Below are 25,114 nucleotides of genomic sequence, written 5' to 3' on the forward strand. Positions count from 1 at the left end.
GGGGGGGGAAGAAGTAGTCAAAGCGATTCCCAAATCATGATCTGCAGATTCTAGTAAGTTCTTTCTATCCTATGCTTGTAGTTGTTTCAAACAGTGTTTTTCTTCATGAAGTCTTCATGAAAGATTGATGGAGTTCTAGACCACTGGATGAAAGAGATGCTGCTGCTGCTTCCGAAAAATTGGGAACTCTATATTTAACTTGGGAAGAACAACTGGTGGCTTCAATTTCCATCAATGGTTTTTCATCCCTTTACTCTGGTGCTAGAAAATAATGAAACTTATCCAGGAAGTGCACAAGAGGTGTGAGTGTATGGTGACTTTCCCTGCACCCCCATCCCAAGTGCACCTTTCCCCTGTTCCCCTGCAGCTTGTAACCCTTCAGGAAGCGAAACTGCTGCTAAATGAGGATGACTACCTGATCAAGGCTGTCTATGACTACTGGGTGAGGAAGCGCAAGAACTGCCGGGGGCCCTCCCTCATCCCCCAGATCAAGCAGGAGAAGAGGGATGGCTCCACCAACAACGACCCCTACGTGGCCTTCCGGAGGAGAACTGAGAAGATGCAGACCAGAAAGGTGACTTGGCAGATTTTACTGCTTGAAATTTTAAATGTCTCCCTTGGTAGGAATAATTTGGATCCCTATCCAGCATCTTGCAGGGGATAATTTACCATCCATCCATTTTTTGAGCTGAATCTCAGAGCCTGGTGCACAAACAATCTGCTGGGTTGGAAGCTTCCCTTTCTGTGAGAAAAGGGGAAACAATTTCCCAGGTTTTGTATGTGTAGCATGGAATGATTTGAACCAGGAAACCTGTAATTATTCAGCATTTTGCTTTGTACACTTGTACAGCCTTACTGTGTGTGGAATCAAGGTGGGGAAGTGTTGTAGGCTTGAATTCTGACAAACTTGCACTGGGTTGGTCTGGAATCTGAGCAAAACATGGGGGAAAATGGCTGAAAAGTTCTTCTCAGTTTACTCTTAAGCTTGGCTTTGTTTGCCAAGTAGGATCTGCTTTAAGAAAAGCTGCTTTGGAGTGTCCTCATGAGCCTCATTTGCAGCAGCATTATGTAACTTTATTTTTGCAGTTTGTGCCTCATGGCTTTTGCTTTTGACTAAAGATTTGTTTCATCTCTCAACAGAACCGAAAGAACGATGAAGCATCTTATGAGAAGATGTTGAAATTAAGGAGGGAGTTTAGCAGAGCCATAACAATTTTGGAGATGATTAAGAGGAGAGAGAAAACAAAACGGGAGCTGTTGCATTTAACGTTGGAAGTTGTGGAGAAAAGGTAAAATTCCAGATTATAAAAACCAAGGTTATAAATTTTCATTGAATGGCTTTGAAATCATCTCTTAAAATTTATTTATTGTAGCACCAGGAACTTCAGAAGCTAAAATTGAAGGGATTTGTGTAGACAGTTGGAAGACAATGGTTTGTGTCTTTCAGACATTTCCCAGTGGAAATGCAGCACTGTAGTTTTGATCCTGTTTTTTTCAGGTACCATTTGGGTGATTATGGAGGTGAAATCCTCAATGAAGTGAAGCTGAATAGACCCGAAAAAGAGATGGGCACAACTCCATCATCTCTCCATAATGGCAACCACCACAAAGTTCAAGAATGTAAAGTTAAGGTGAGATTTTTTTTTTTTTTTTCCTGCTGTGAGTCTCTTGTTCCTGGGATCATCATTCCTTTGGAATCATCGTTCCTTTGGATATACTTCAAATTCAAGCATATCTCTGAAGAAATAACCTGAAATATTAGGAGTTAAAATGCTTGGGGATGAGGCTGAGAGTTGAAGTCGTCTGGAAATTTGTATTTAGCACCTGCGACACCTAGTGGTCCCAGAATTCCATACAAACCCCTGAATGCCTGGTTCTCCAGGAATTTTGGCGTTGCTCGTGTTTCTCCTCTGATTCCCAAGCTGAGCTCCATTAGTGGAGTTAGCTTCAGTCAGGCTGTTATTGATGAGTGTTAATTTGGGGTAAATTGAAACACTTTTTAAAACTGCACTGGCTTCTCCTTCAACTGGAGAATTTTGCAAGTGAAATAATCTTTTCAAATGGGAGCTTTGAAGTTTAATAACCATTTGTGTTCAAGTGGACAGTTCAGTATCGATGGAGTTGCTCACTGCAGAGGGTTCGTGTGAGAAAAATCTTAAATAGCCAGCCCAAATACCAGCACATCTGTTCAAAAGTGTCAGCTCTGTGAGAAACAGGAAACAAATTAAATTGTTTCTTTTGAACATGTCTGAGCGGTTCAGAAAATTGAAAGTGCCGTGGAAAAATGAGATCTCAGAAAATAATTGAAAGAGGAATTGCAATTACAATATACTGAGTGTAGTGCAGAGTGGGGAGCCTCTTAGGCAATCATATGGCTTGAGAGCTCTTTGTTTATTAATAAATACCTGTAAAAACAATCAGAGGCAAAGTTGTGGGGTTTAATGTGTTCAGTAAATTTTGCAGGATGTGTCTCAAATGTTTCCAGAGCCTTTGGAAGACAAGCAGTCATGTCTTAAAGTAATTAAGTTCTCTCTTCTCATGCCTTAGTTTTTAGCATTTTCTGTTTGTTCTTCTCCAACAGCATCCTCACCACTCCTCTCTGAAGGAGGAGGTGTCCGATGTCGTCCGTCAGAAGAAGAAGTACCTGAAGAAGCCCAAACTGGAGTGTGTGGTGACCCCTCAGCCCCTGGCTGAGCCCTTGCCTGTGCTCAGCAAGAGCGATATCAAACAGTACGACTTCCACAGCTCCGATGAGGACGAGTTCCCACAGGTAACCACCAAAATCTGGGTGTACAGAAGGCAGAAATTTCAGTTACCTGCCCTTTGGCCAGGCTGGCTTCTCCCAGCTCTGAATAGATTTTAAAGCTCTTTGTATAAACTGAGTTCTCCTTCCTAGCTGTGCTTCGATACATAAACGTGGCAGTTCATGTTATATAAATACATAAACTTTTATAATAAATACAATTATACAAAGGTGGCGGTTGGGACAATAACGTTGTTTTCTGGTCTAGGTGCCCTCACCAGTGTCAGAAGCAGAAGAAGAAAATGATCCTGATGGACCTTGTGCTTTCAGGAGAAGAGCAGGATGCCAGTATTATGCTGTAAGCCTGTGCTCTTGGGTTTAGTTGTGGTTTCTTTCAGTTTAGGTTGGTATAGTGTTAATATTGCAGTTCTTCTGTTCCCACTCTCACCAGCAAAGCTTTGAAGCTTTGGTGAGTCCAAAGACAATTGCAAGAACATCCCCTATTCTGCTTGGCTCTGAAGGGTCCAAGCTGAAGCTTCCTTCTTATTTAGAATTGATGCTCCTTTCTTTTTGCCCTAAGCCTGAGAGTTCATTCTTTTGCCAAAAGATGTTGAGATGACTGAAAACTTCTATTTTCATTTTCTTCTACTTCTCCCTTGCTGTTAGAAGCAGAGTATTTAACAGCCTCAATGTTAGTCTTAGAGTTTATTTTTTAACTACTGAAGCCGTTGGAGTTTTGGTTAACTCAGCATAAACCACGTGTTCTGTCCTGGAGCCTGTGCATGATAACCAGTGCCCCAATCAAAGCATCCTCTGAGTGAGCCTATAAAATTACCTTTTCTTTTTTCACAGCCTCGTTTGGACCAAATGAATTCTTCGTATGAACGCCCAGAGCTGGCAGAATTGGACAAACTGAGGTTCAGGCATTGCCTTACAACCCTTACAATCCCAAGGAGATGTATAGGATTTGCAAGGAGGAGGATTGGCAGGGGTGGAAGGTACAGCTGGGTTGTTTTTACTCTTCATTCGCCTTCAAAGGATAAAAGTATTAAAAAAGAGATAACGAACCTAATGATTTTCCTCCTCCTCTCCCTTTAATCAGGGTTATTATGGACCGAATATCCACAGAACATGATCCTGTCTTGAGGCAGATTGACCCGGAAATGCTGAACAGTTTTTCAAGCTCTTCTCAGACTTTAGACTTTTCTTCTAATTTTTCACGGACCAATGCTTCCAATAAACATTGTGAAAACAGACTGTCCCTTCCTGAAATCTTAAGCAATATCAGATCATGTCGACTGCAGTGTTTTCAGCCCAGGCTACTCAATCTCCAGGACAGTGATAGTGAAGAATGTACCTCAAGGAAAGCAGGGCAGACTGTGAATAATAAAAGAGTCTCTGCAGCATCTGTAGCTTTATTGAACACCAGCAAGAATGGCATATCAGGTAGGCAAGGATTTGGCTTCTTCTGGGATTGAAAATACTGAATTTGGGGGGTTTTCCTTGTGATTGGACTGATAAGATCTTCTAACCACAGATACAACGTGACTATTTTTTGTTTCTTAAAATGAACAAACTTCCCACAAACAGTGCTCTTCTTTCAGCTTTGCTGCCATTAGAGTTTGAAGTACTGGATTCAAACATTATTCAAAGCAGGGATTCTGCTCATATTAGGAATTGCTTAGGTCTAATTGAGTCTTAATGGCACTAATTGGTCTAACCTTGTTTAAGGGTAGAAGAATGCTCGCTGTGAATGCAAAACAAAACTGATGGTTTCTTGGGGAGGGTGGGTGTGGCTCATTTTTGTTGTCAGTTTCCTTTTTTGACTCAAAAAAATGTAGGAAGTTCCTGAGTGCCCTGAGCAGGTGTGAAAAGGTCTGAAAATGGTAAAAATGTTGATATTGGAAGCATCCAGTGATGAAAAGATTGGTTTAAGCTTAAATTGAGCAGTGTTTGCATCACTTGCCTCACGAGCTAGAGTTGTAATGGCTCAAGATTTAACACTGTCACCTGTTTATAATCATAAGGGAGTCATAATGAGATGATAACCCAAAAATCTGAAAAATTTGAGATAGAGCAAATGAGATCTCCTACAACAGTGAGCACCTGAGTATATCCCTACTCCATCCTGTATTGTAAACCAAGATAATTTAATAGAATTGACTCTGAATTCCGTAATTGCTGTGGTTGTGGAATGTTCCATTTCTCTCAAAGCTGTAGGACTGGGTATTTAATCTGCAGTAATGTGTCTTGTTCTGACAGAGGCACAGAGTATTTATTCCAGCCCAATACTTCCACAGCTTTTCAGTGTGGTCACTGTAACCTTCAGATTGTTCTCTCCCATGAAAAGATTGGCACAGGAGCATTTTCCTGCTGCATGAAAAGAGCAGATAGAATGTACTATATATTTTATGTAATTATTTCTTGAAAGAACTTGAAGGCCTGGGGAGTCGCAGCTGTAGCAGAAAAGGGCAGTTCAGTGTGATGGGATTACTGATGAACACCAAGAGCTGTTAAAGAAATAGCTGAAAAAAGAAGAAAACCAAATCTGATGGATCTAAGCCACTTTTTGGAGGAATAGTAATAAAGTTGTGGTATAATTTTAGAATTCATCTGAGGAATACATTTAAATTAAATGGAAATCCCTCAGCAGTTGAACTACATTATGCATGAAATTTTTGGCTGGGGAGGACTTTTTTTTGTCATAGATTTAAATTACAAACTTGATCCTGCAATTCTGGAACAGGATCAGACACAATAGACAACAGGATTCTTCCCCAAATAACTGCACCAGCAAGAGGCACGGCTCTTGGATTTTCTCACTAGCAAATAGGGAATACATTTTAGAAGGGCTGACCAGAGTGCACAGGCACTGTCACTGCATTTATTGAAGTCATTCTCTTTGGGAAGTAATTGTTGAGATCAGTTAATTTTACAGCTGGTTTGGTGTTCCCTCCAGAGGAAACGGTGGCAGTACTTAAACTGATTATTTTTAATTTTTTTTGTTATTTTGTTTTAGAGAGGACTGGGGAGTGGCTTTGATTTTTGGTGCACGAGAATATGTAGAATTACCTCTGTGTTACATTTTTCCCTGTATTAGTAAAGCAACTCTGGTATTTCCTCAAATGCATTGTACAAACAGAATTTTTAATTTTAAAAGTATGCAAGTAGACTTTTCTTCAAAATACCTAATGAGGGCATGATTCAAGAACCAATTTTTTGAGCTAAATTACTCTCTTGCTCATGTTGTAAATGGGAAATGGGAAAAGCATGTCCCTAGAGAGAGCACAACTGCACAAGATGCTATTCCCAGCTGAAGGATTTTGCTTGTGGAACAAACTTTTACTTTTTAGAGGTATTTTTTCCCCAGCCTTAAATACCATGTAGGAGTAATTAATGCAATGCCACTTTTGGGGCAGCCTGCAAGATGATCTTTGATTAAAGCCTTCAAGTCCTGAGAGAAGTGACATAGTAATGCAAACCTTCCAAGGAGGAGAGGAGCATGCAAGTGAAAGCTGAAGTGACTTTTTTTACCCTGTTGTGGTGCGGTTTTTCAGCCCAGTCAGGCTCAGATAAAATAAAACCCCCCCCTGAAGCTGCAGAGCTCTTAACCCTGACCTTAGAGGCTGCCTTGGGACACGGTGAAAGTTTGCTTTTTTTCTCTAGGACCCTCCAGGTGTTTGATTTGGCAGAAGCAAATGATACTTAATGTGCTGATGAACATTTGCTGGTTTATAACAAGGTGAACAGCTGAGCTCAGCCCGACTGAATAAATACCTGAAATTCAGGCACATAAAGGCAGAGTGAGGGAATACTGAATTCTGGAGTTACCTTCCCTGTATCCTGTAGAAGAGTAAACCTTGACTATGTGGTCTGTGACAAACTGGGAAGGAAGGGAAATTGAAAATGTGAAATCTAACCTTGTTCTTAAACAGCTTTCTATAAAACAAAACACATTTTCTGGGATTTGTTACCTCAGAACTTAAAAATAGAAATGTATGTAATATTCCATAATGCTGTTCTTGGCACTGTTGCCTTCAGCAGTGCCGTGTGTTTTGTGAGGGAATGTAGCAGGTTGAGCTGATTTAACTTGGAGTTAAATTCTAGGTAGGAATCTGCAAGAGGAACAAAGTAAATGCAAAATAAACTTAGGTTGGAAATCTTAATATTGCTCGAGTTTAAAAGGAGTAACTTTTAAGTAATTGGACTTTGAAGTGCTCTCCTAACATGGTTGAAACCTGGTTTAAAAATGAAGCAGTAAAGAAGTTTCAGTACTAATTTCTAAGCAGTCACAGTCCTCATTCTGGTATTTTTTCCACAATGGAATTTCAGGACAACCACGAGTACTAAAAGTGGTAAATGGAAGAGCCAAACCCTGAAAAATGAATCACTGTGTTTTAATGTTAGCTCAGTGGCTCTTGATAGGAGGATATTCCTGCAGAAACCAGGTGTTTGAGGTGCAGCACAGCTTCAGTGTTGGGAAAACAGAGTTGAGGATGAAGTGTTGAAATGAATTCATGGGAATTTCTGATAAGTGAATTCTCTCTTTACTTGCTCCCAAGAGAGCTCTTGGGTTACCTGCACACAGCTCAGGTTTTAGCATGAAACCCTTGTCAGTATTTCCAGTTTACCAAGTGTGCAGTTCTTCAGGGGGGGAATATTAAAACCAGCTTTTCTAACTTCGTTCCCTTCATGTGTTGGGCCTGTGAGATTACTGGGGTGGCATTAACCTGGTTCTCAAAAATAAACTTACTGTGGCCCCCTAAACTCTTACTGCATTTCAAACAATAGTTGGCAGAGAAAATCTCACATGCCAGTGGTGTGCTTCCCTCAGAATCCGTTCTGGTGTTGGAGAAAGGGACAGTAAGGCACTGTAGGAAAGGAAATTGTCCAGGAATCAGCTCCCAGTGTTAACTGGGAAAGAAGACACCCAGCTCAGCCCAGGGTTCTTTGTCCTCAGCTCTGATTTTTTAGGCTGTGCTGCTTTTCTGAAAGCCAGGAAAGTAATTTCTCTTAAGCTTTTGCCTAAAGCTACTGGAGAGAAAATCAGCGGATAGAAACTGCTTAAAAGCAATGAAAAGCTCTGAATTCTTTTGTTACAAATTGATTCATTGAAAGAACACAACAAACAAACACAGCTTGACCTCTCCTTTACATAAGATGTGAAGATTTTGGGTGCATCTGACGTGATTTCTGTTGTCTTCACCTGCTTGTTACCCACCTTAGCCGCGCTCTCGCCTTTTCCATGTGTGTGTTTTGTGCAGGCTGTGTAACTGTGGCTCCTTTCTTTCCTGTAGTCACAGGGGGGATCACAGAGGAGCAGTTCCAGACACACCAACAGCAGTTAGTGCAGATGCAGAGGCAGCAGCTGGCCCAGCTGCAGCAGAAGCAGCAATCTCAGCATTCCTCCCAACAGACACATCCGAAAGCACAGGTACTGCTCCCACCCTGCCATGTCCTGACACTTCCTTTTGTTTACAGTGCTGCTCATCTCTTATCACCAAGTGGGACACCCCAGCAAATGTGGGACATTTTAGAGGGGATGTAAAACTCTTTGCTCAGGGTTTTTTTAGTAAGTTGGCTCCATTTTACACATTGAGTAAGAGACTTTATAGCTGAATGTGTTACCTGCATCCACAGAGTTACCAGTGTAAAAATATCTGTGTGTGCTCTCAGCTCTTTCTATTTTCAGTGGTTTTGTCTTCCTGTCTATGAGTGCTCTGAAGAGACTTTATTAAAATTACCTTCTGAGGTAATGTGTTCTATTATGAACAGATGTTCAGTGAGCTCTAAAAATTGGTACCTCTGAGAGGAAAAAGAGCTTTGCATATTTGCATATTCTGGCTTCTAAAAGAATCCCATTTTTCCTCTGGAATCCCTTGCAAGGGAAGAATGTTTTTCCATTGCACTTAGTTTTCTGTTAGCATCTTCCCAATAAAACATAAAAGCTGTTGCTGTTGTTTGTTACTAGGAAAATGTGTATTACTTGGAGTATTTTTTATCTAATTGCTTGTGCTGATTGTCCCTTCCCCTCAGTGTTTTCTACTTAAATTAATCAGATTCTGTGTTGGCAGATACTGATGACGTTTTTTGTAAGTGTAAAGACACGATGCCAAATACATTTAAACAAAACAAATGAACTTTGGATCTTTAAAACACTTCAAGCTTCTGTGCAAAGTCATTTTCTTAGTTAATATAAATTGGAATTGCAGAATTAATGTTCTTTCCAGTAAGAATGGTGAGTCTTTCCAGTAGGAACTGGAGTAACAGAGTGGCATTCCAGAATGTGTTGGCAGTTACTCTGTGGCACAAGTCACTCCCTGGGAATGGATGTACCACAAATACTGAACATCCCTGAGATTTGCAGCTGCAGAGCATTGAGGCAGAACAGAGAAGATTTAAGCCATGGTTGTCCTCTTAGACGAAACTGCTCCAATCATAGGGAATCCTGTGTGGTTTGGGTTGGAAGGGACCTTAAATCATCCCCTTAAAGCTCATTCCAGCCCCTGCCCTGGGCAGGGACACCTCCCACTGTTCCAGGCTGCTCCCAGCCCCAATGCCCAGCCTGGCCTTGGACACTGCCAGGGATCCAGGGGCAGCCACAGCTGCTCTGGGCACCCTGTGCCAGGGCCTCCCCAGCCTCCCAGGGAACAATTCCTTCCCAATCTCCCATCCATCCCTGCCCTCTGGCAGTGGGAAGCCATTCCCTGTGTCCTGTCCCTGCATTGCTTTTCCAAAGTCCCTCTCCAGCTCTCTTGGAGCCACTTTAGGCCCTGGAAGGAGCACCAAGGTCTCCCTGGAGCCGTTCCCCTCTCCAAGCCAAGCAACACATACTAAAGTGATTTGTTGTGCTGAAAGCAGCACTGGCCATGGCCTGGTAGCACTTGTTAAACAAGTACTTGGGTAGCACTTGTTTAACACTCATTTGGACACAGATTTCCAACTTTTCATCAGCCTGGTAACACAGAAATGTTCAGAGTTGTGGTGCATTAGGTCACATGTAGAAGCTATGTTTATTTATCTGCTTTGCTTGTGCACTGTAGCAATCCTAAGGTGTATTTCATTTTGTACTTGAATAATTATGAGAACCGTCTTTTCCTCTTCCTGCAGGGCTCCAGCACCTCTGACTGTATGTCCAAAACCCTGGATTCAGCCAGTGCCCACTTTGCTGCCTCTGCAGTGGTCAGTGCCCCTGCCCCCGGGCGCAGCGAGGGAACGAAGGAGCAGAACACCAGCCACAACAATATCAATGGTGTTGTCCAGCCTTCAGGTGAGGGGCCCTTAAAAATCCTGGTCTGGAATGAGCTGAGAGTATCAACTGGTCTTAATTATCAACTGATCTTATTGCTGATTTCTAAATATTAATGAACAACAACAACAACAAAAAGAAATGTGTTAGTTGTGATAGTTTTAAATATTGTTCTCTAAGTACTTTGGAGCAATGGTTTGAATCATGGAATATCCTGAGTTGGAAAGGACCCGCAAGGATCATCAAAGTCCAGCTCCTTGCCCTGTACAGGACAGCCCCAAGAATCCCACCTGGTGCCTGAGATTCAATATATGTTATTAAAATGGATATGAAACTACCAAGTGCTCTTTACCTTGGAAGAGCATTGTTTGCTTTCCTCTGGTAGTCTTTGTCCTCTAATGATGTGTTCTAATCAAAAGTCTAAATGATATCATTTTAAACCAGTGTGAGTTTGTAATGAAAGAATAAATCAGCTGCTTAAAACTTGAAGTACTTAGAGATGGAAATGGAAAAGTTGATGCTTTATTTGGTTGTTACCTCACTTGTGTGTTCAGCCAAAAACGTACTAACCAACCTCTACTGGCAATTCTTCTGACATCACTGTGAGCCTCAGGTTTCACTGCATTTAGAATTTGTCCCAAAAAGTGCAGCCATTGGCATTCAGTGCCCCCTCCCAGCCCTCCTCCTCTGGTGCTGGTTGTGCTGGTGCCTTCTCCACAATGCCAAGAGGCAAATGGGATTTGGGCTGACGGCATAAAGAAGAGGCTTTTAAAGTAATTTGTTGCTTTCGCAGCTAATGATGTGATTAGTTTTATAGACCTTCTGCCAGGCTGCCTTAATGATAATATGAAATGAATAAAGGGAGAAAAAATACGACTGAATAAAATCAATAAACTGGAGCGGTTCCAGGATAGAGAGATCTGTGTGTAATTGTCTGAGTTCATACCCAAGAGGGCAGTGCTTTGAGGGTGGAAGATCACGCACGTGGGAGTGTGCCATGCTGCCACTTCTGAATTTTTCCATCTTCTGAATCTGTAAAATCCAGACATTAATGTCATACACACTCAAAAAGCATTGCCCTTGAGCTTAATCTTTGGCTTTTCATCTACAAAATGTCACATTTTTAACATCTGCCGTTTATTCCATGTACCAGGAACCTCCAGAACTTTGTACTCCACCAACATGGCTTTATCATCCAGCCCAGGGATCTCAACTGTACAGCTCGTAAGGACAGTTGGCCACAGCACCACAAACCACTTAATCCCAGCCTTGTGCACGAGCAGCCCTCAGCCTCTCCCCATGAACAATTCCTGCCTGCCGAGTGCGGTGCACCTCAACAACGTCAGTGTTGTGTCTCCAGTCAATGTTCATATCAATACACGGACTTCAGCGCCCTCGCCAACAGCCTTAAAACTCGCCACAGTTGCTGCCAGCATGGACAGAGTGCCAAAGGTAACTCCCAGCAGTGCCATCAGCAGTATAGCAAGGTGAGTGGGGACAGGGCTGCAGCAGCTCCCACTTTGTGGTTGGAATCACAGAATCGTTTGGGTTGGAATCGCCAAAATCAGTGTCCGGCCTGGGACCCATCCTCACCTCAGCAGTGACTCCCCCACCTCCCTGGGCGGTTTCAGTGCTTGACAACCCTTTCCATGAAGAAATTGCTTTTGTGTCCCACCCAAACCTCTCATGGTGCAGCTTCAGGCTGTGTCCTCTCCATAGTCATGCCCAACTCTGCGCTAGAGGGAATCTGTTCCACCTCTAAGAGGCTGCTCAGCACCTTCAGCCTCCCAGGAACACCCTCAGCACCTTCAGTGTGGCCATGGCAAACCACAAGAGCTGATTTTGCAAATTAACCCCTCAAATAATGTGCACTGCCTTTAGGCACCAGTAGTTATGGTCAACTTCTGCTCTGCTTGAATTTTAGCCATTTCATTTGTCCCTTCTATCCCTTCTCATGCAGCACTTTTGGGTAGATTCTGTCAAACTCTCCTCATCTTCCCTCTAAATCATTGTATACCAATATTGGAAGGTAAAGGCTGGCACACATATTTTTATATTTACATATGGATATATGTGTTACATATTTATGTAGAACACAAACCAGAAAAGTGACAGCCTGCATCTTTCATATAAAATCGTAATTCATAATTGTCTAGGTTGGAAAAGACCTTTAAGATCAAGTCCAACATTTAAGATATTTATTCATTGAACAGCACTGTTATTCCAGGATACTTAGATGATGTTTCATAGGAATGGCAGCAGCTTTGCAGTTGGCAGATTTTTCTGAAAATGGCAATATTTGGGCTTTGTTCCAAGTCTCTGCTGGATTATATGATATTCAAAAAACAAAGTCATGTTTGTGATTTGGAAAAGTAAAAACATGGGTATTAGTAAATGAATAAAAAAAATCAGTGCTAAAGCAGAATGGGGGGAATTACACAACACTTGGGTCATTAACAGAATAACTGATACTGAATTATCATATCTTGACTTTGTTCCTTCAGGAGAACTTTTAGTGATTTTATCCATAGCTTAGGCTGGAAATGGACAGTGAAATGCAGTAATCTTGCAGAAGGGACTGCATTGTTGAGTAACAGCAGTTGTTGAATGCCAGGATTTACTTTTAAATAATGTTTGCAGTGTGTTACTAAGATTTCTCCCTGGTCCAGGTAACAGCTGTATGAAAATACGAAAGAAAATACTCAAAAGTGTGTGAGGAAATGTCCTGTTGTGGCTGTAACTGTGGGATCTGCTTCGCTTGCAGAGAGAACCATGAACCAGAGCGCCTGGGCTTGAACGGCATCGCAGAGACCACAGTGGCCATGGAAGTGACATAACCTCCAAGCAGTGTCCCCAGCTGTGCTCATGGTGTGCTCCTTTCTATTCCAACTGAATGCAAACACAGCACTCTGTGGATCACAGAGAACTGAGCTAGACCTGAATGGACTCCAATTATATCGTGTATTAAGTCGATATATAATGTAAATTTTGTAAAATTGGGAAAATCACTACCTTGTAAAATAGTTTATTTGTATCATCAATATTATTTCTGTTACTTGAATAGTAGATATTCATCATCATGCTTTTGCACTTGAATTTGCAACTGAATGGATTAAAAAATAATTCTTTAATGGGATCATGAGCATGACATGGGATCCTGCATCACTTGTTTAAACTATTTATTTTGCCATGTTTACATTTTGTATCTTGTACAAATAAATGCAACTTTGTGTCTAAAAAAAAAAGTTAAAGATTCATAGCTAGGAAACAAAATTCTTGTAATTTTTTTCTAAAGGAAATGTAAAGTTTTCACTTGGTTCATTTTGTTTCACAATTTGACTAGATGGACTTTTTGGTAAATACTTTAGTGGCATTTCACTGTCAAATATGAAGTTCAAGGCAAAATAGTATTTTCTATTACTGTGCAGGGGAAAGGGATGGATCGATACATGCAAATTTAATGTAGTAACTCACTTTTCCATATATTTTGAATGTATATTTCTATTTATAATACCAGTTTATAAAAAATAATTACACAGGAGAGGAAAAAAAAAACCTGACTAGGAAAATTATGCATCTGGCACATCTCCAATTGTGCAGATCAGAGAAAATTTTCACCTTGATGCCATTTTATCCGAAGACTGCTTATTTTAACCGGCTTTCAAACTGTACCACACCACATAAAGGATATTTTACCAGGTATGTATTGCATTCTATATCATTGCAATAATTCATTATTGGATGTCTAGCTATCGAGCCATCCCAGGTGGTGGGGGGGGAGGGAGGGTTGTGGCAAGATTGTCTTTTCAATTTTGGAGAGTTTTCCTGTGGCTACAAGGCAAGTAACGGGTTGGAAAAAGTCTGACTGTAAGCGTTGGACACCTTCGTAGTGTAGTGTTTTAGTGACTTTTTTTATACGGTTCTTGTACATTAGATACGTGTAGTGGTGTTTCCGAATGTTTGTTTATGCACTAGTTCAGACAACTTTCCCTGTTACTTGTTCTTGATAAGTGAAAACTGCAGGGAAATAAAAAATACATATCAAAACCTGGCCATGGTGCATATGTGGTTATTTCACAGTGTGCAAGCAGGGACGGCAGGAATTCTGGAAGCTCTGGTGATCCCAGCATATGCACTTATTTCCAGAAGGTTGCAGATTATGGGATACTTCTGTGGTAGGGGGAGGGATGGGCTGGGACCTGAGACCTGGGAAAACAGTGAATGAGAGTTTCTTGCCCTGCCAAGGAAATGGGGTGAATCATTTCTGCTGTTTTCTTCTCCACACGTGGGTGTTTCTGTATTGCAAATCCACAAGCACTGAGGTGGGAAGGAACCTGGGGATGTTGTTTAGTCCAGACCCACCCTCCCAGGAAAGTCAAGATGTGCTTTGCCTGTGTCATGCAGTCAGTGTGTTTTCCTTCTTGGCTTTCTGTATAAAGAACTATTTTTAATCCAAGCTGTGTTTAAACCTGTTTTTATCGTACGTTGTGCGAGTTAACAGTCCTGGCAGCTAAAAACACTTGCAGAGCTTTAAATCCTGGGAGCTCGTCACGATGTCTAAAATTACCTGGCTTTTGCTGAACTGATGCTCTATTTTTTTGTTCTATGTGATGTTTGCAGGGAGAGGTGAGGATAGATTATTCCTGCTGGGAATAGAGGAACTCACGGCACTGCCTTGGTCAGGTGAGGGGTGGTGGCAGCTTTGGGGGGGCACCTGTGGCTGCACTGTGCCTTCACTGGGCTTGCTGCTCCCTGAAAATTCCTCTTTATCTGATCTTTCCAGGCTTTCTGTAGAGCTGGACTCATTTCAGGGCATGACTGATAGTCTGAAGTATAAATGAATTATTTTTTTTTTCCTTGGGAAGAACTGTTGGAAATTTGAGTCTGTAAAGAAAAAAAATTATTCTCCTTGATATCTAGAAATAACCTTGCTTCACTACCATCCCCAAAACCCTTTGGAAGCTTAATGAAAATGGGAAGTAATTTCCTCTGCAGATTGAAAGCTGTACACTTAGCGTGGACTCTTCTCACTACAAAGATCATTTTCAGTGGATCATTTTCAGAGAAAATTGGCCAGAAGATGTCTCTAAGATTGCTGTGTATCTCTGATTTCATGTAGTCTAATCCTCATCTAATTACTTAAAAAACCTTTAGCTGGAGCTTCGAACTTCTAATGGATTCTGGGCAAATGTGAGGTGCAGAGAAGGATTCCATAAACTCCCAAGGCTCTGATGGTAAGTGCCAGCTGTGGAATGGGTTTCGTTTAAAGGATTAGTGGTGGTGAAACCTTCTGGGAAGCAGAACTGGAACAGTCACTGCAGAATTTCTGTGTGCCTCGAGTGCAGGAAAATGGGAGTGCTGCAGGCCATGGAAATCTTCATTAAAAAGAAGAAAAACAGAGAGAAAAGGGAGGGAGTATTGCTATAAAATACTTTGTCCTGATCCCAGCTGGGAATGCCACGGACTGAGGTGGTTTTGTGCTGTTTAAACATGTTGAGGATATGACATTGTTCAGTTTTAATTCCCTCCTTTGTGCATCTCTGCAGTAGGATTGGCATAGGGATTTCTGTTCTGTTGTGTATTGGGAATGTCATTCAGGTGAGATTGTGGAATCCTGGTTTGTCTACAGCAATTTCTCCTGGATTTCATGTCATGTGCAGAGTTTTAAATGTCAGGTACTAGAAAATGCTGGTTCTTTCTCTAATAAGATTTATCTATTTGTTTATGGACTGACTGGAGTTTTGGTGTGTGTTTAATTGTCATCCCAACAGGCTCCCCGGATTTGAGAGAAACAGTTTCAAAGCTCAGTTCCCTGTTTCTGCTGCTTTGAGGGTTTGCAACATTCAGACTTTAATGGGAAAGACTGGGAATAACCTCAGTAAATGAAAGCAGGCAAACTGCTGCTTGGGAAAGAAGGAAGATGAGGGAGAGAGGATCTTTCCTGAGTAAGTTGGATGAGCTGTGAAGATCGAAGTGTTTCCATCTGAACAAAGGCACATGGAAGATCATTACTGCTGATCCAAGCAGCTCGTTATGTGGGAAGCATTAGATGTGCTCCTTGCAGGACCCCAGCAGCAGTGCCTGGAGTGAGGGGGTGTGGAGAGCCCTACACTGGCTGGGTTGTGCCATCCTGCTGCGGTGGCAGGACCCAAAATGCCATTCCCTCATGTGAGAACTGAACTGAATGTTTGCTTCTGAAGTGCCTTTCAGGAGGAAAAGGGAGTTTCAGGATACATTCCCTGTTTCCTCAGTGACTTGCTTATTTCCTAGTCACTTGTTGTATCTCTAAATGCAATCTCTGTGTCCTTTGGATGGTTTTTAATGCTGTAATCTCAAAAAATTAACGAAGAGCACACATGTAAGTTAAATTCGGCTGTGAATTTAACTCATTTAATCTGTCTGGATTGTCAGCCAGTAACTCCAGTTTAAATAGAAATAAAAGAAAATAATGTAGCTGGAATAGGACTAAAATGTGAAAACTAACAGGGAATAACATTGAAGGAACCCAATTCACTTTTAGAATCCCTGAATCTCAGAATGATTTGTGTTAGAAGGGACCTTAAAACTCACCTCTGCTAGAGGCAGGGGCAGTGCCCTTCCACTATCCCAGGCTGCTCCAAGCCCCATCCAGTCTGGCTTTGGGCACTGCCAGGGATCCAGGGGCAGCCACAGCTGCTCTGGGAATGCTGTGCCAGGGCCTCCCCACCCTCCCAACCTTACAAATTTGCTGAGGGTAAGATCGTTTCTGTGACTAAGAACAGTAAAATCTTTTTAGTCCAGCCTAACTTCAATCCATGGGACCCTGGTTTAACTCCAACACAAGTTGAATTGCCCAGGGAGGATAATGGACAAGGAGCAAAGGAAGGAGGGAAACAAAAACTGAGGCAGAGACAGCGAATTTGTAACAGATAAATCTTTTTGTCTGGTGGGAGAGCACAACCTCTGCCTGCCCACACCCCATCCCTGTGCTATCATACCCTGGCAAGACGTTATCAATTTGGGAATGTCAGTAAAAATCACCGCGCTGTGCCTGACGAGCGTGGGGATCCCCTGGGGAGGGCAGGAGCAGCTAACGGAGCAGAAGGGCAGCGAGTGACCGCGGCGCAGCCCAGCCGCGCTCCGCACGCTCGGCAGCGGCTCAGCCGCGCCCGTGGCACCGCAGACGCTGCCCTGGGTCCCCCCTCGGCGCTGCCGCTCCCCGGGGCCGCGCTGCTGGCAGCTGCCGGGAGCTGCTGGAGCCCCGTGCTGCCTGTGTGCCCCTTCCCGAATTAATGGCGCTGCGCTGAGCCCCGCCCTGGGGACAAGGGACGCCTCCTCCTGATGCTGATCCGACTCGACTCCGCGTGGGGGGTTTAAATCCCCGCTGTAAGTGACACCAGAAGATGGCATCAGCTGCCTGCGATGCTCCTTAACTCTTTCTGCGTCTCTATGGAGCCTTCGTGGTTTGGGATTGGGTATTTTTTAGTCCGTTCGGTATTTTTATGGTTGCTTCATAACTTCCTATACCATAAAGACAGTATTTTTTTCCGAGGTACCGCCCTTTTATTTAGGTGATTTATTAACCCAAATGAAAAGCTGGTAACTTGGTAAAAATATTTTGTGTGCTTAGTAATGAACTGAAACGTTCTGCTGTTTTATACAGTGGTAAAATCGATTTATTTATTTTGGGCAAACCCATTTTTTATAGGTGGGTTAACACGAAATCTATGACTGTGCATAACGTGAGTAATTTATGTGGAGATTGAGATTTCTGTGTGTACTCAACATACATTTTTTAAAGTAAGCATATACTGAAGTGTCTTGCAAATCAGAAACAATTCCTGCCCAAGCACTTTCTCATGGAGCATCTTTGGAGTGCCACGGCCCCATTTCCACATCCAAATTTCTGTGGAGGTGTGAGAAAGGAACCCCCGTGGCCCTGATCCCAAAGAAATCCTTACCTGTCTGATCCAAGGAGATGCTGGGTCTGGGATAGTCACCCTGAGAGTGTCACTTGTGCCAATCCTGTACATTTTGCTGCGGAATTTTTCCCCTGCCTGGCCGAATGTTCCTGCAGCCCAGTCCCTCCTGAGCTGGGGATGTGTCTCCGTGCCTTTGGTGATCCCTGGGGATGCAGATTAGATCATTTCTGACCCTCAGTTCCTCCTGGCTGCCTTCTCAGAACTTTCCAGCTCATTTTTGCCTGGTCTCCAACCTGCCTTTATTTATTTTTATTCTTGCTAAACACTTCTATGCTCTGCCTTTGCAAACATTCCCCGGTGCACTCTCAGAGTCTCCTGGTGTCTGTGGGACATTAACTACGGGTGACATTTAAAATTGCCTTTTGTCACGAGGATCCCGCCCCTTCTGGTCCCTCCTGGGAGAAATCCTTTAGCACCCCTTTCCCCTGAGCCACATCTGAGCGCTGATGACACCAACATATCAAATTTCCTGCCTCTGGCCACTGCTGAGCCACCGGGATCAATGGGATGTGCATTAAAGCCGCTCTCCCTGCTGACAACTCGCGCCCCTGGCCAGCACTGGTGTCTGCTCCTTGCACGGAATTGTTCAGCACAGCAGAAATTCAACCTTGCTGCTTTCTCCCTCCCAGCTCCAAAGCCCATTCCTGGAGCCCAGAAGCAAGGAAGGGAAGCAGTGGGCTCTGTGCACAGGAAATGCTGAAATGTTCCCTCATTTCTGCGGGATCACCTCTGTCAGAATCCGTGTCCTGCTGTTGTTCAGGTCCTGTCCTCTCCCTGGTTTTCCTGCAGCCTCAACACCTTGGCTGTGCTGGAGGCTCCCCTGCAGAGGGATGGAATCCTGTCATTCCTTTATGATCCCAGTCCTTGAGGAGGGAATTTGTTATTACTTTTGGAGAGCTCTGGTAGCTTGGGATCTTCAGTGAAGTGAGGTTGGCTCAGCTGGAGAATTTCTTCAGGAAAAATCAGAACTTGCTGTCAAACCATATCTGATCTGCCAGGGTGAGCTAAAACGGGGAGCTGGAGAACTTGCTGGGAAAGTGGGAAATGGAGATAAGATCCAGGTTCTCTTAGTTTTACTTTTGTGGTGCTAAGTGGAAGACAATTTTCCTATGTTCTGATGTAAGTAAGCTCAGAAAAATGTAACTCTACGTGGATTTCTTGAAAGCATCCAGCTGAAAAAATGACATTTTTTACTGAGAAGGGAAAGAAATGAATTAAGGTGGCAGGAGTGAAGTATTTAAGCTCTGCTTTTCTGTATCTTCATGTTTTTACAAAGCAGGTTCCCACCACACTGTCCCTCACACCTTCAGGCACCCAGCCCAGCCTTGGAGCAGCTCACAGACCCAACGAGGTGCTGATCACTCCCAAATCTGCCTGAAAATGAATGTTCCTACCAGGCTGCTTCACCTAATCTGGCAATAAGCAGTAAAAATAGCAGCTGGGTGACAATACAGAATTGTCTGCGCTCCAGACAATGTCACATTGTTTGTGACAAAACTGCTGGGAAAAGATGGCTCTCTGCATTCTTCCTGATGGCAGATTATACCTGCTCTAATAGAAAAATGGAGTTGTGCTTATCTCACTCCAAAATGAGCTCTTGATAATGGAGGAGAATAAGGATTAATTCATCCAAAGGGTTGTCTTTTATGACTAAGCCCCTACTTGTCATGACTAACAAATTTGCTATTCAGGGTAAAAGCTTGAAACATAAGAGAAATAAAAGGGATAATTGGTAATCCACGGGAATAAATCCCATTATGTAATAATGTCTTATCACATGCTGCACATTGCTAACTCTCCCCCATGGAATTGCTTTTAAGAAGGGTGTGAGAGGCTTTGTAGCCAGCCTGCTCCTCACATCCACCTCAGGTAAGGACTGAAGGAAAGGGAGATCTCCATCAAAATGCTGGAGCGTTGTCCACTCTCATCTTAATTGTGTAGCTGAGGCTAATTGAATAAAACTCTGGTGGAAACCAGGATCAGGAGTTGCTGGAGCCTGGGCCGTGTCTGCAGCTTCCCGGAGGACATCAATGGTGTTTCGGTTCTTCTTTAAGCAGGAGATTCTCGTAGGGAGAAAATGATGGAGGAGGAGGAGACTTCCTTCATGGTATTTTAGACTGTTTCAAGTCATGTGAATGCAGGGAAATAAATGAGCCAGGAGGGAGAGTTGCAGGTGATTTTAGCAAGTAAGGAAGGAGCATTTTTAGGGCAGGAGGCTGAGGACAGCACCCCTGATGAGGAGGAGCAGGCTCCAGACGCTGCTTTTCCCAGATGCTGAATCACCGGCTGCATCGTGACAAAACTTCTTGTAAATTGAGCAAGGTCAAAGTGTTGCCCAGAGGCACCACTGCTTCTGCTTTTCCTCCCAGGAATGAGACATGGAGTGATATTCCAGGAAGAAATATCCTTTAACCTGGTTATAGATCCGGCTTGTGCCAGCAGCAAAGGGGGAGGATGCTGAGGGGGGCTTTGTTGGAGGAAAACCACGAAGCTCATATGGGAACTAGAGCACGTTCCCTATGGAGACTGGCTGGGAATGCTGGAGGAGAAGGTTGTGTGGAGAGCCCGTAGCAGGTTTCCAGTGTCTGGAAGAAGCTGGAGAGGGACTCTTTATGGGCAAGTGGAGTGATAGGGAAATTTTGTTCGGATAGATGGAAGAAATCCTTCCTTGCGAGGGTGGGCAGGCCCTGGCACAGGGTGCCCAGAGCAGCTGTGGCTGCTCCTGAATCCCTGTCAGCGTCCAAGGCCAGGCTGGACATTGGGGCTTGGAGCAGCCTGGGACAGTGCGAGGTGTGGGACTCGCAGCAGATCTTTAGGGTCGCTTCCCCCGCACCCCTCCCCGATGCTGCGGGGGGAGGTCCCCGCGGTGCCCGCGCAGCCGCGCCCGAGCGGGGCCGGTCCGGGGCGTGTCCGCGGGCTCTGAGCGGCTGCGAGGGCTCCCGGCCCCGCCCGCCCGGCGGCCCCAGCCCCGCCGCTGCCGCACCTGCCCCGCGCAGCCCCGGCGCCCGCCCGCCGCCATGGCGGACCCCGCCGAGTGCAGCATCAAGGTGATGTGCCGCTTCCGGCCCCTCAACGAGGCCGAGATCCTGCGCGGCGACAAATTCATCCCCAAATTCAAGGGCGACGAGACCGTGGTCATCGGGGTGAGTCTGCGGCATCCCGCATCCCGCTGCCGCCCGCGCGGGTGGGGCGAGCATCCCTCGGCGCGGGGCGAGCGTCCCTGCTCTCGGGGCGAGCATCCCTCCCCGCGGTGCCCGCGCCCGCCGGAGCCCCCCGGGCCCTCCCCGCGTGTCCCCCCCATCCCATCCATTGTTCCCGCAGTGGCCGAGCGGGATTGGGGAGGGGGCGGCGCTGCCCGCTTCCCTCCCTCCCCCCCCCGCCGGGGCTGCCCCCAACCCACCGGCCGAGGGGCCCGGGGGTCCCCGGGGGTCTCGGGGGACCCGGGGGGCGCGGGGGAGCCGCGGGCTCGGGCGCTGATGTCATGCCGGGGACTGGGCATGCTCGACTGGGGCGGCCGCCCGCGCCTCCGCCGCGCCCCTGCGGCAGCCGCCGGCACCGAAGTTATCCCGGGGCCGGGAGCCGCATCCCGGGAGCCGCAGTCCCGGGATCCCCATCCCCGGCAGCGCCCCGCGGCCGCACGGCAGCCCCGCAGAGCGGGCGGTACCCGCAGAGCGGCGGCGGGACCGCGCCGGGCAGCGCTGCGGGATGCGACCCAAGTTTGGGGCTTTTTCCGCGTTTAAAAGGCTAAAATGAAGCCAAATCGCCCCCAGCCCGCAGCAGCCGCACGCCCGGCCCTGCGCGGCCCCCGCGCTCTGCCGGGGCTCGGCTGCTCCAGAGGTTTAGTGGGAACAAAGGGTCGGGATGTGGCTGATCCCAGGGCTCAGCGTAGCCCAGCATCTTCCCTCTCCCTCTCCCAACGCGGGTCCCTCGGAGGGGCCGCGCTCAGAACCCCCGGTGCCGCTTTGGGTGGGGGTTCATGGGCGCTGCTGGGGGCCTGAACGCAGATTTTTGGTTTAGTGTCCGGCCAGCCTGGGCTGTGGTGCTTTAGTTCCGATTTGGTCATCTGTGGTTAAACCAATAACGTGCTCCGTATGATGATAAAGAGACCCTAAAACTAATGGTCAGCACAACTCCTTGGACGGTTTGTTAAAATTCTTACCAAAACCTCGAGGTCATCAGAAACGTCCCTCCTGAAAGTTGCCGAACAGTTGCAAGGGAAAAAATTGGTGAATTACGAACATACACAGTTATTTTTTAAATGTTAAATGCCCTCTGTCCTGCCAAATTAATTGTCTTTCTGTGAAGGTTAAAGCGGTGGCACCCCCAGCAGCCTGTTAACAATAGAATAATCAAATTGGTTATCAATCTTGGCCAGCAGCAGAGGGCTGGATTTGGCCAACAAATATTGGGAGGGAAAATGTATCTGTACCATTGGATGTTTAAGAAACCAATGTCAGCACGTTCCCCTCCCCCCCCAATAAATAAACCCTCAGACATGTTAAAAGCAGATTAAAATACAGCTCCTGTAAATCCTTTAACAGCACTGTGTTTTGAAGAGGAGTTCAAAATTCTCTTTTCCCACTCGTGATGTGTCTTTGTCCGCAAAGTATCTGTTGTCTGGGAAAACAGTAGCTGTGATGCTTTGGGAAAGGTTTTTGTATCTTGCAGGTGAGAGTAATTCCTTTGGTGGGGGTAAAAAAAAGGAAAAAGCAACAGCAACTTTTAATTTCCTTCCATGGAAGTTAAAAAAAATAGAAGCAAGGAAAGTGCACGTATTGATTTTCATGGATATTTATTTTACGTGGATATTCAGGTTGGCAGCTCATTTTGGGGTGTTATTTGCTATCTTGAAAACCAAGTCAGAAGCTTAGAGTTTGCCTTCCCTTCCTAAGGCAAAAATTGTAATTATTTAGGATTTTAATCATCTCAGCTAATGCAATGTGTCCTCAAATCCAGCTTCTGTTTCCCAAGGAGGAGCCATCAGCTGGAGTTCTGGGGGAATAGCTGTAGTTTGGCTGAGTGGAAGGGAACATAAAAACCTTCCCATATTCTTTGTCCTCTTTATTTGCAGCCCTGAGCTCGCTGGGCTCTGGTGTAGCTCAATCCCCAGTGAATCCCACTGCAGCAAGAGTGGGAAGTGCTGCTGGATTTTATTATTTTTATTATTTTTATTATTTTTATTATTTTTATTATTATTTTATTGGTTTAGAGTGGCTGCTTTGCTCCAACAAATAACGCCTGGCAGGGGCAAGGAAGGAATCCTGATCCGTGGGAAGGCACCACCAGAGCAGACTTCCTTCTAGGAAAAGCAGGATTTCAGTCTTCACAAGCTCTTAGGAGCAAAAATAAACCAGAACCAACCACTTTTTTTGTGTTTTACTATAGCATTTGAAAACACTGCAATGCAGCTTTTATTTTTGATCCGTGGATTGGAAAGAGAAGGGTTCTGTTAAGATTTAAGAAACCAGACACAACTATCAGCTTCCCCCCAGAGGAATTATGTCACCACGTAAGAAAAAAATAAAATATAACTGATTTAAGGGAACCATCTATTTTTTCTTCTTTTTTTTTCTGACTAGTAAGTCTGAATAAATTTATTTCTTCCCAGTAAACACGGGGGAAAAAGCTTTCTTCCTGAGTTTCCCACTGTCATCTCCTGTTACACTTCCCTGGGGCCTTGGGCAAAGAAATTGCAGATCATGACTTGGTGTTTGTGGGAAGGAGCGGCCAAGAGGCAAAGTTTAACCACTTAGGCTGAGTTTCCCTGGGCTGGGACTGGGGTTGTGGGGGTCAGAGCTGCTCCTCAGGGAAGCCCTGGGGCAGAGTCCTGACTCTATTCCGACGGGATAAATCCCTGGGAGTTGGGATTTGTTTTGTTGTGTGTTTATTTGCTGTCTCCCGCCCATCTCCGGGCTCGTGGTGGGTGAGAACGTCTTACCTTGACTTTTCCTTTGCTTAAATCAGACAAAACCCTCCATGCTTCCATTCTGCCAGAGAGTTTAAAGCACAAAAAACCTTTTAGGTGAATCTCCCCTCTCAGCAGGGCAGGAAGAGGGGATGGGGGATGAATCCAGGGCTTTATTCTGTGGTTGGCTGCCCAGGAGTCTCACCAGGCTGCAGCTTCATTTTCTCTCCCTGCTCCTCTGCAGCCTCAAGGTGACTCTCTGATTGATTGTGTTGGCTGACATACCTAAAAATGCATTTTTCTAGCTGGCTTCCTGCTCGTGGGAGAGCGTGGAGCTCTTTGCTGGGCTGGCAAAGGGAGGCAGCTCCCGGTGTGTGCTCGTGTCCTGTTCCTCTGGGTGCTTTTATTCCTGAGTATCTGGGAAGGGAGGATGCACAGAGCCTCAGCACCTGCTGGGATGCTCGCTGGTTTAGGTTTGTGGCAGAGAATCCTGCCGGCCAGCCCTGGTGTAAAATATTTAGGAATTTAGTTGTGGAGGGGTTGTTGTTTTCAGCCCCTTTATTTTTTGTCTGGAGCAGCCGCTTCCTTTGAGCGCGGGGCTGTTCCCAGGCTGGTGGTTCAGGAAAATATCTCCTGTTAGGAAGCTGAACATCCAAAAGGCAGCTCGGGAACCTCATGTTGTTCCCAGGAAGGGATAAAAGGCTCTTCATTGTGGCTGTCAGCTGCCTTTGGCGCTGCGGCGGGAGGGATTTGTAAAGCCCGGCTTAGCAGGAGCTGCTGAGCTCTGCAGTCCCCGCGTGCTGCCCGTGTCAGGCTCAGGCACAGCCTCCCCCTTCCCCTCTCTGCCCATCCCGGGGGGCTCCAACCCCTGGGAAATCCAGGAGGCCTCCGGGATCAATGGGAGGATCCTCCAGGATTGTGCTTTACTCACACGGGGGAGATTCTGTTGTCTCATCCGTGAAATATTCCACTTAAATAACTAACGTGCCTCAAAGCAAACAAAACCATCATCACCTGATGCCCTGCTGCTCTGCCGTGGTCACTGCTGTTCTGCAGTGTCATATTCCATGAGAGGAATTCCTGTGCAGGGCTGAGAGTTGGATCATCCTTGTGGGTCCCTTCCAGCTCAGAATATTCTGTGAGAGAAAGGAAAACAAAGATTGATGGCTGATTCCTTTCTGAGCAGTGCTGTGGTTTTGTTTTGTTTTCTTTTTTTCATACTTTGTGCTATAAGTGCTTTTTGGGATGTCTTGTGG

The 25,114-nt window shown here is 45.1% G+C and overlaps 2 protein-coding genes across 2 annotated transcripts in view; both read left to right on the forward strand.

The window, feature by feature from the left end:
* EPC2 (enhancer of polycomb homolog 2) overlaps positions 1–13,983 on the forward strand; it is a 35,559-nt gene extending 21,576 nt beyond the window's left edge. Inside the window, exons 4-14 of the mRNA XM_082285401.1 lie at positions 368–574; positions 1,141–1,289; positions 1,499–1,631; positions 2,582–2,770; positions 3,012–3,101; positions 3,596–3,741; positions 3,846–4,189; positions 8,041–8,177; positions 9,854–10,013; positions 11,146–11,479; positions 12,757–13,983. Of these exons, the coding sequence (XP_082141527.1) occupies positions 368–574; positions 1,141–1,289; positions 1,499–1,631; positions 2,582–2,770; positions 3,012–3,101; positions 3,596–3,741; positions 3,846–4,189; positions 8,041–8,177; positions 9,854–10,013; positions 11,146–11,479; positions 12,757–12,829 (1,962 nt within the window). The 3' untranslated portion in view covers positions 12,830–13,983. The remainder of the gene's footprint in view (positions 1–367; positions 575–1,140; positions 1,290–1,498; positions 1,632–2,581; positions 2,771–3,011; positions 3,102–3,595; positions 3,742–3,845; positions 4,190–8,040; positions 8,178–9,853; positions 10,014–11,145; positions 11,480–12,756) is intronic.
* Positions 13,984–20,970: 6,987 nt separating this feature from the next.
* The window catches only part of KIF5C (kinesin family member 5C), a gene marked incomplete at both ends in the record, with an annotated part of 59,859 nt that continues 55,715 nt past the window's right edge, over positions 20,971–25,114 (forward strand). Inside the window, one exon of the mRNA XM_082284780.1 lies at positions 20,971–21,096. Within this exon, the coding sequence (XP_082140906.1) occupies positions 20,971–21,096 (126 nt within the window). The remainder of the gene's footprint in view (positions 21,097–25,114) is intronic.

The sequence above is a fragment of the Coloeus monedula genome (assembly GCF_965178545.1).
Source record: "Coloeus monedula genome assembly, chromosome: 7".
NCBI lineage: Eukaryota > Metazoa > Chordata > Aves > Passeriformes > Corvidae > Coloeus > Coloeus monedula.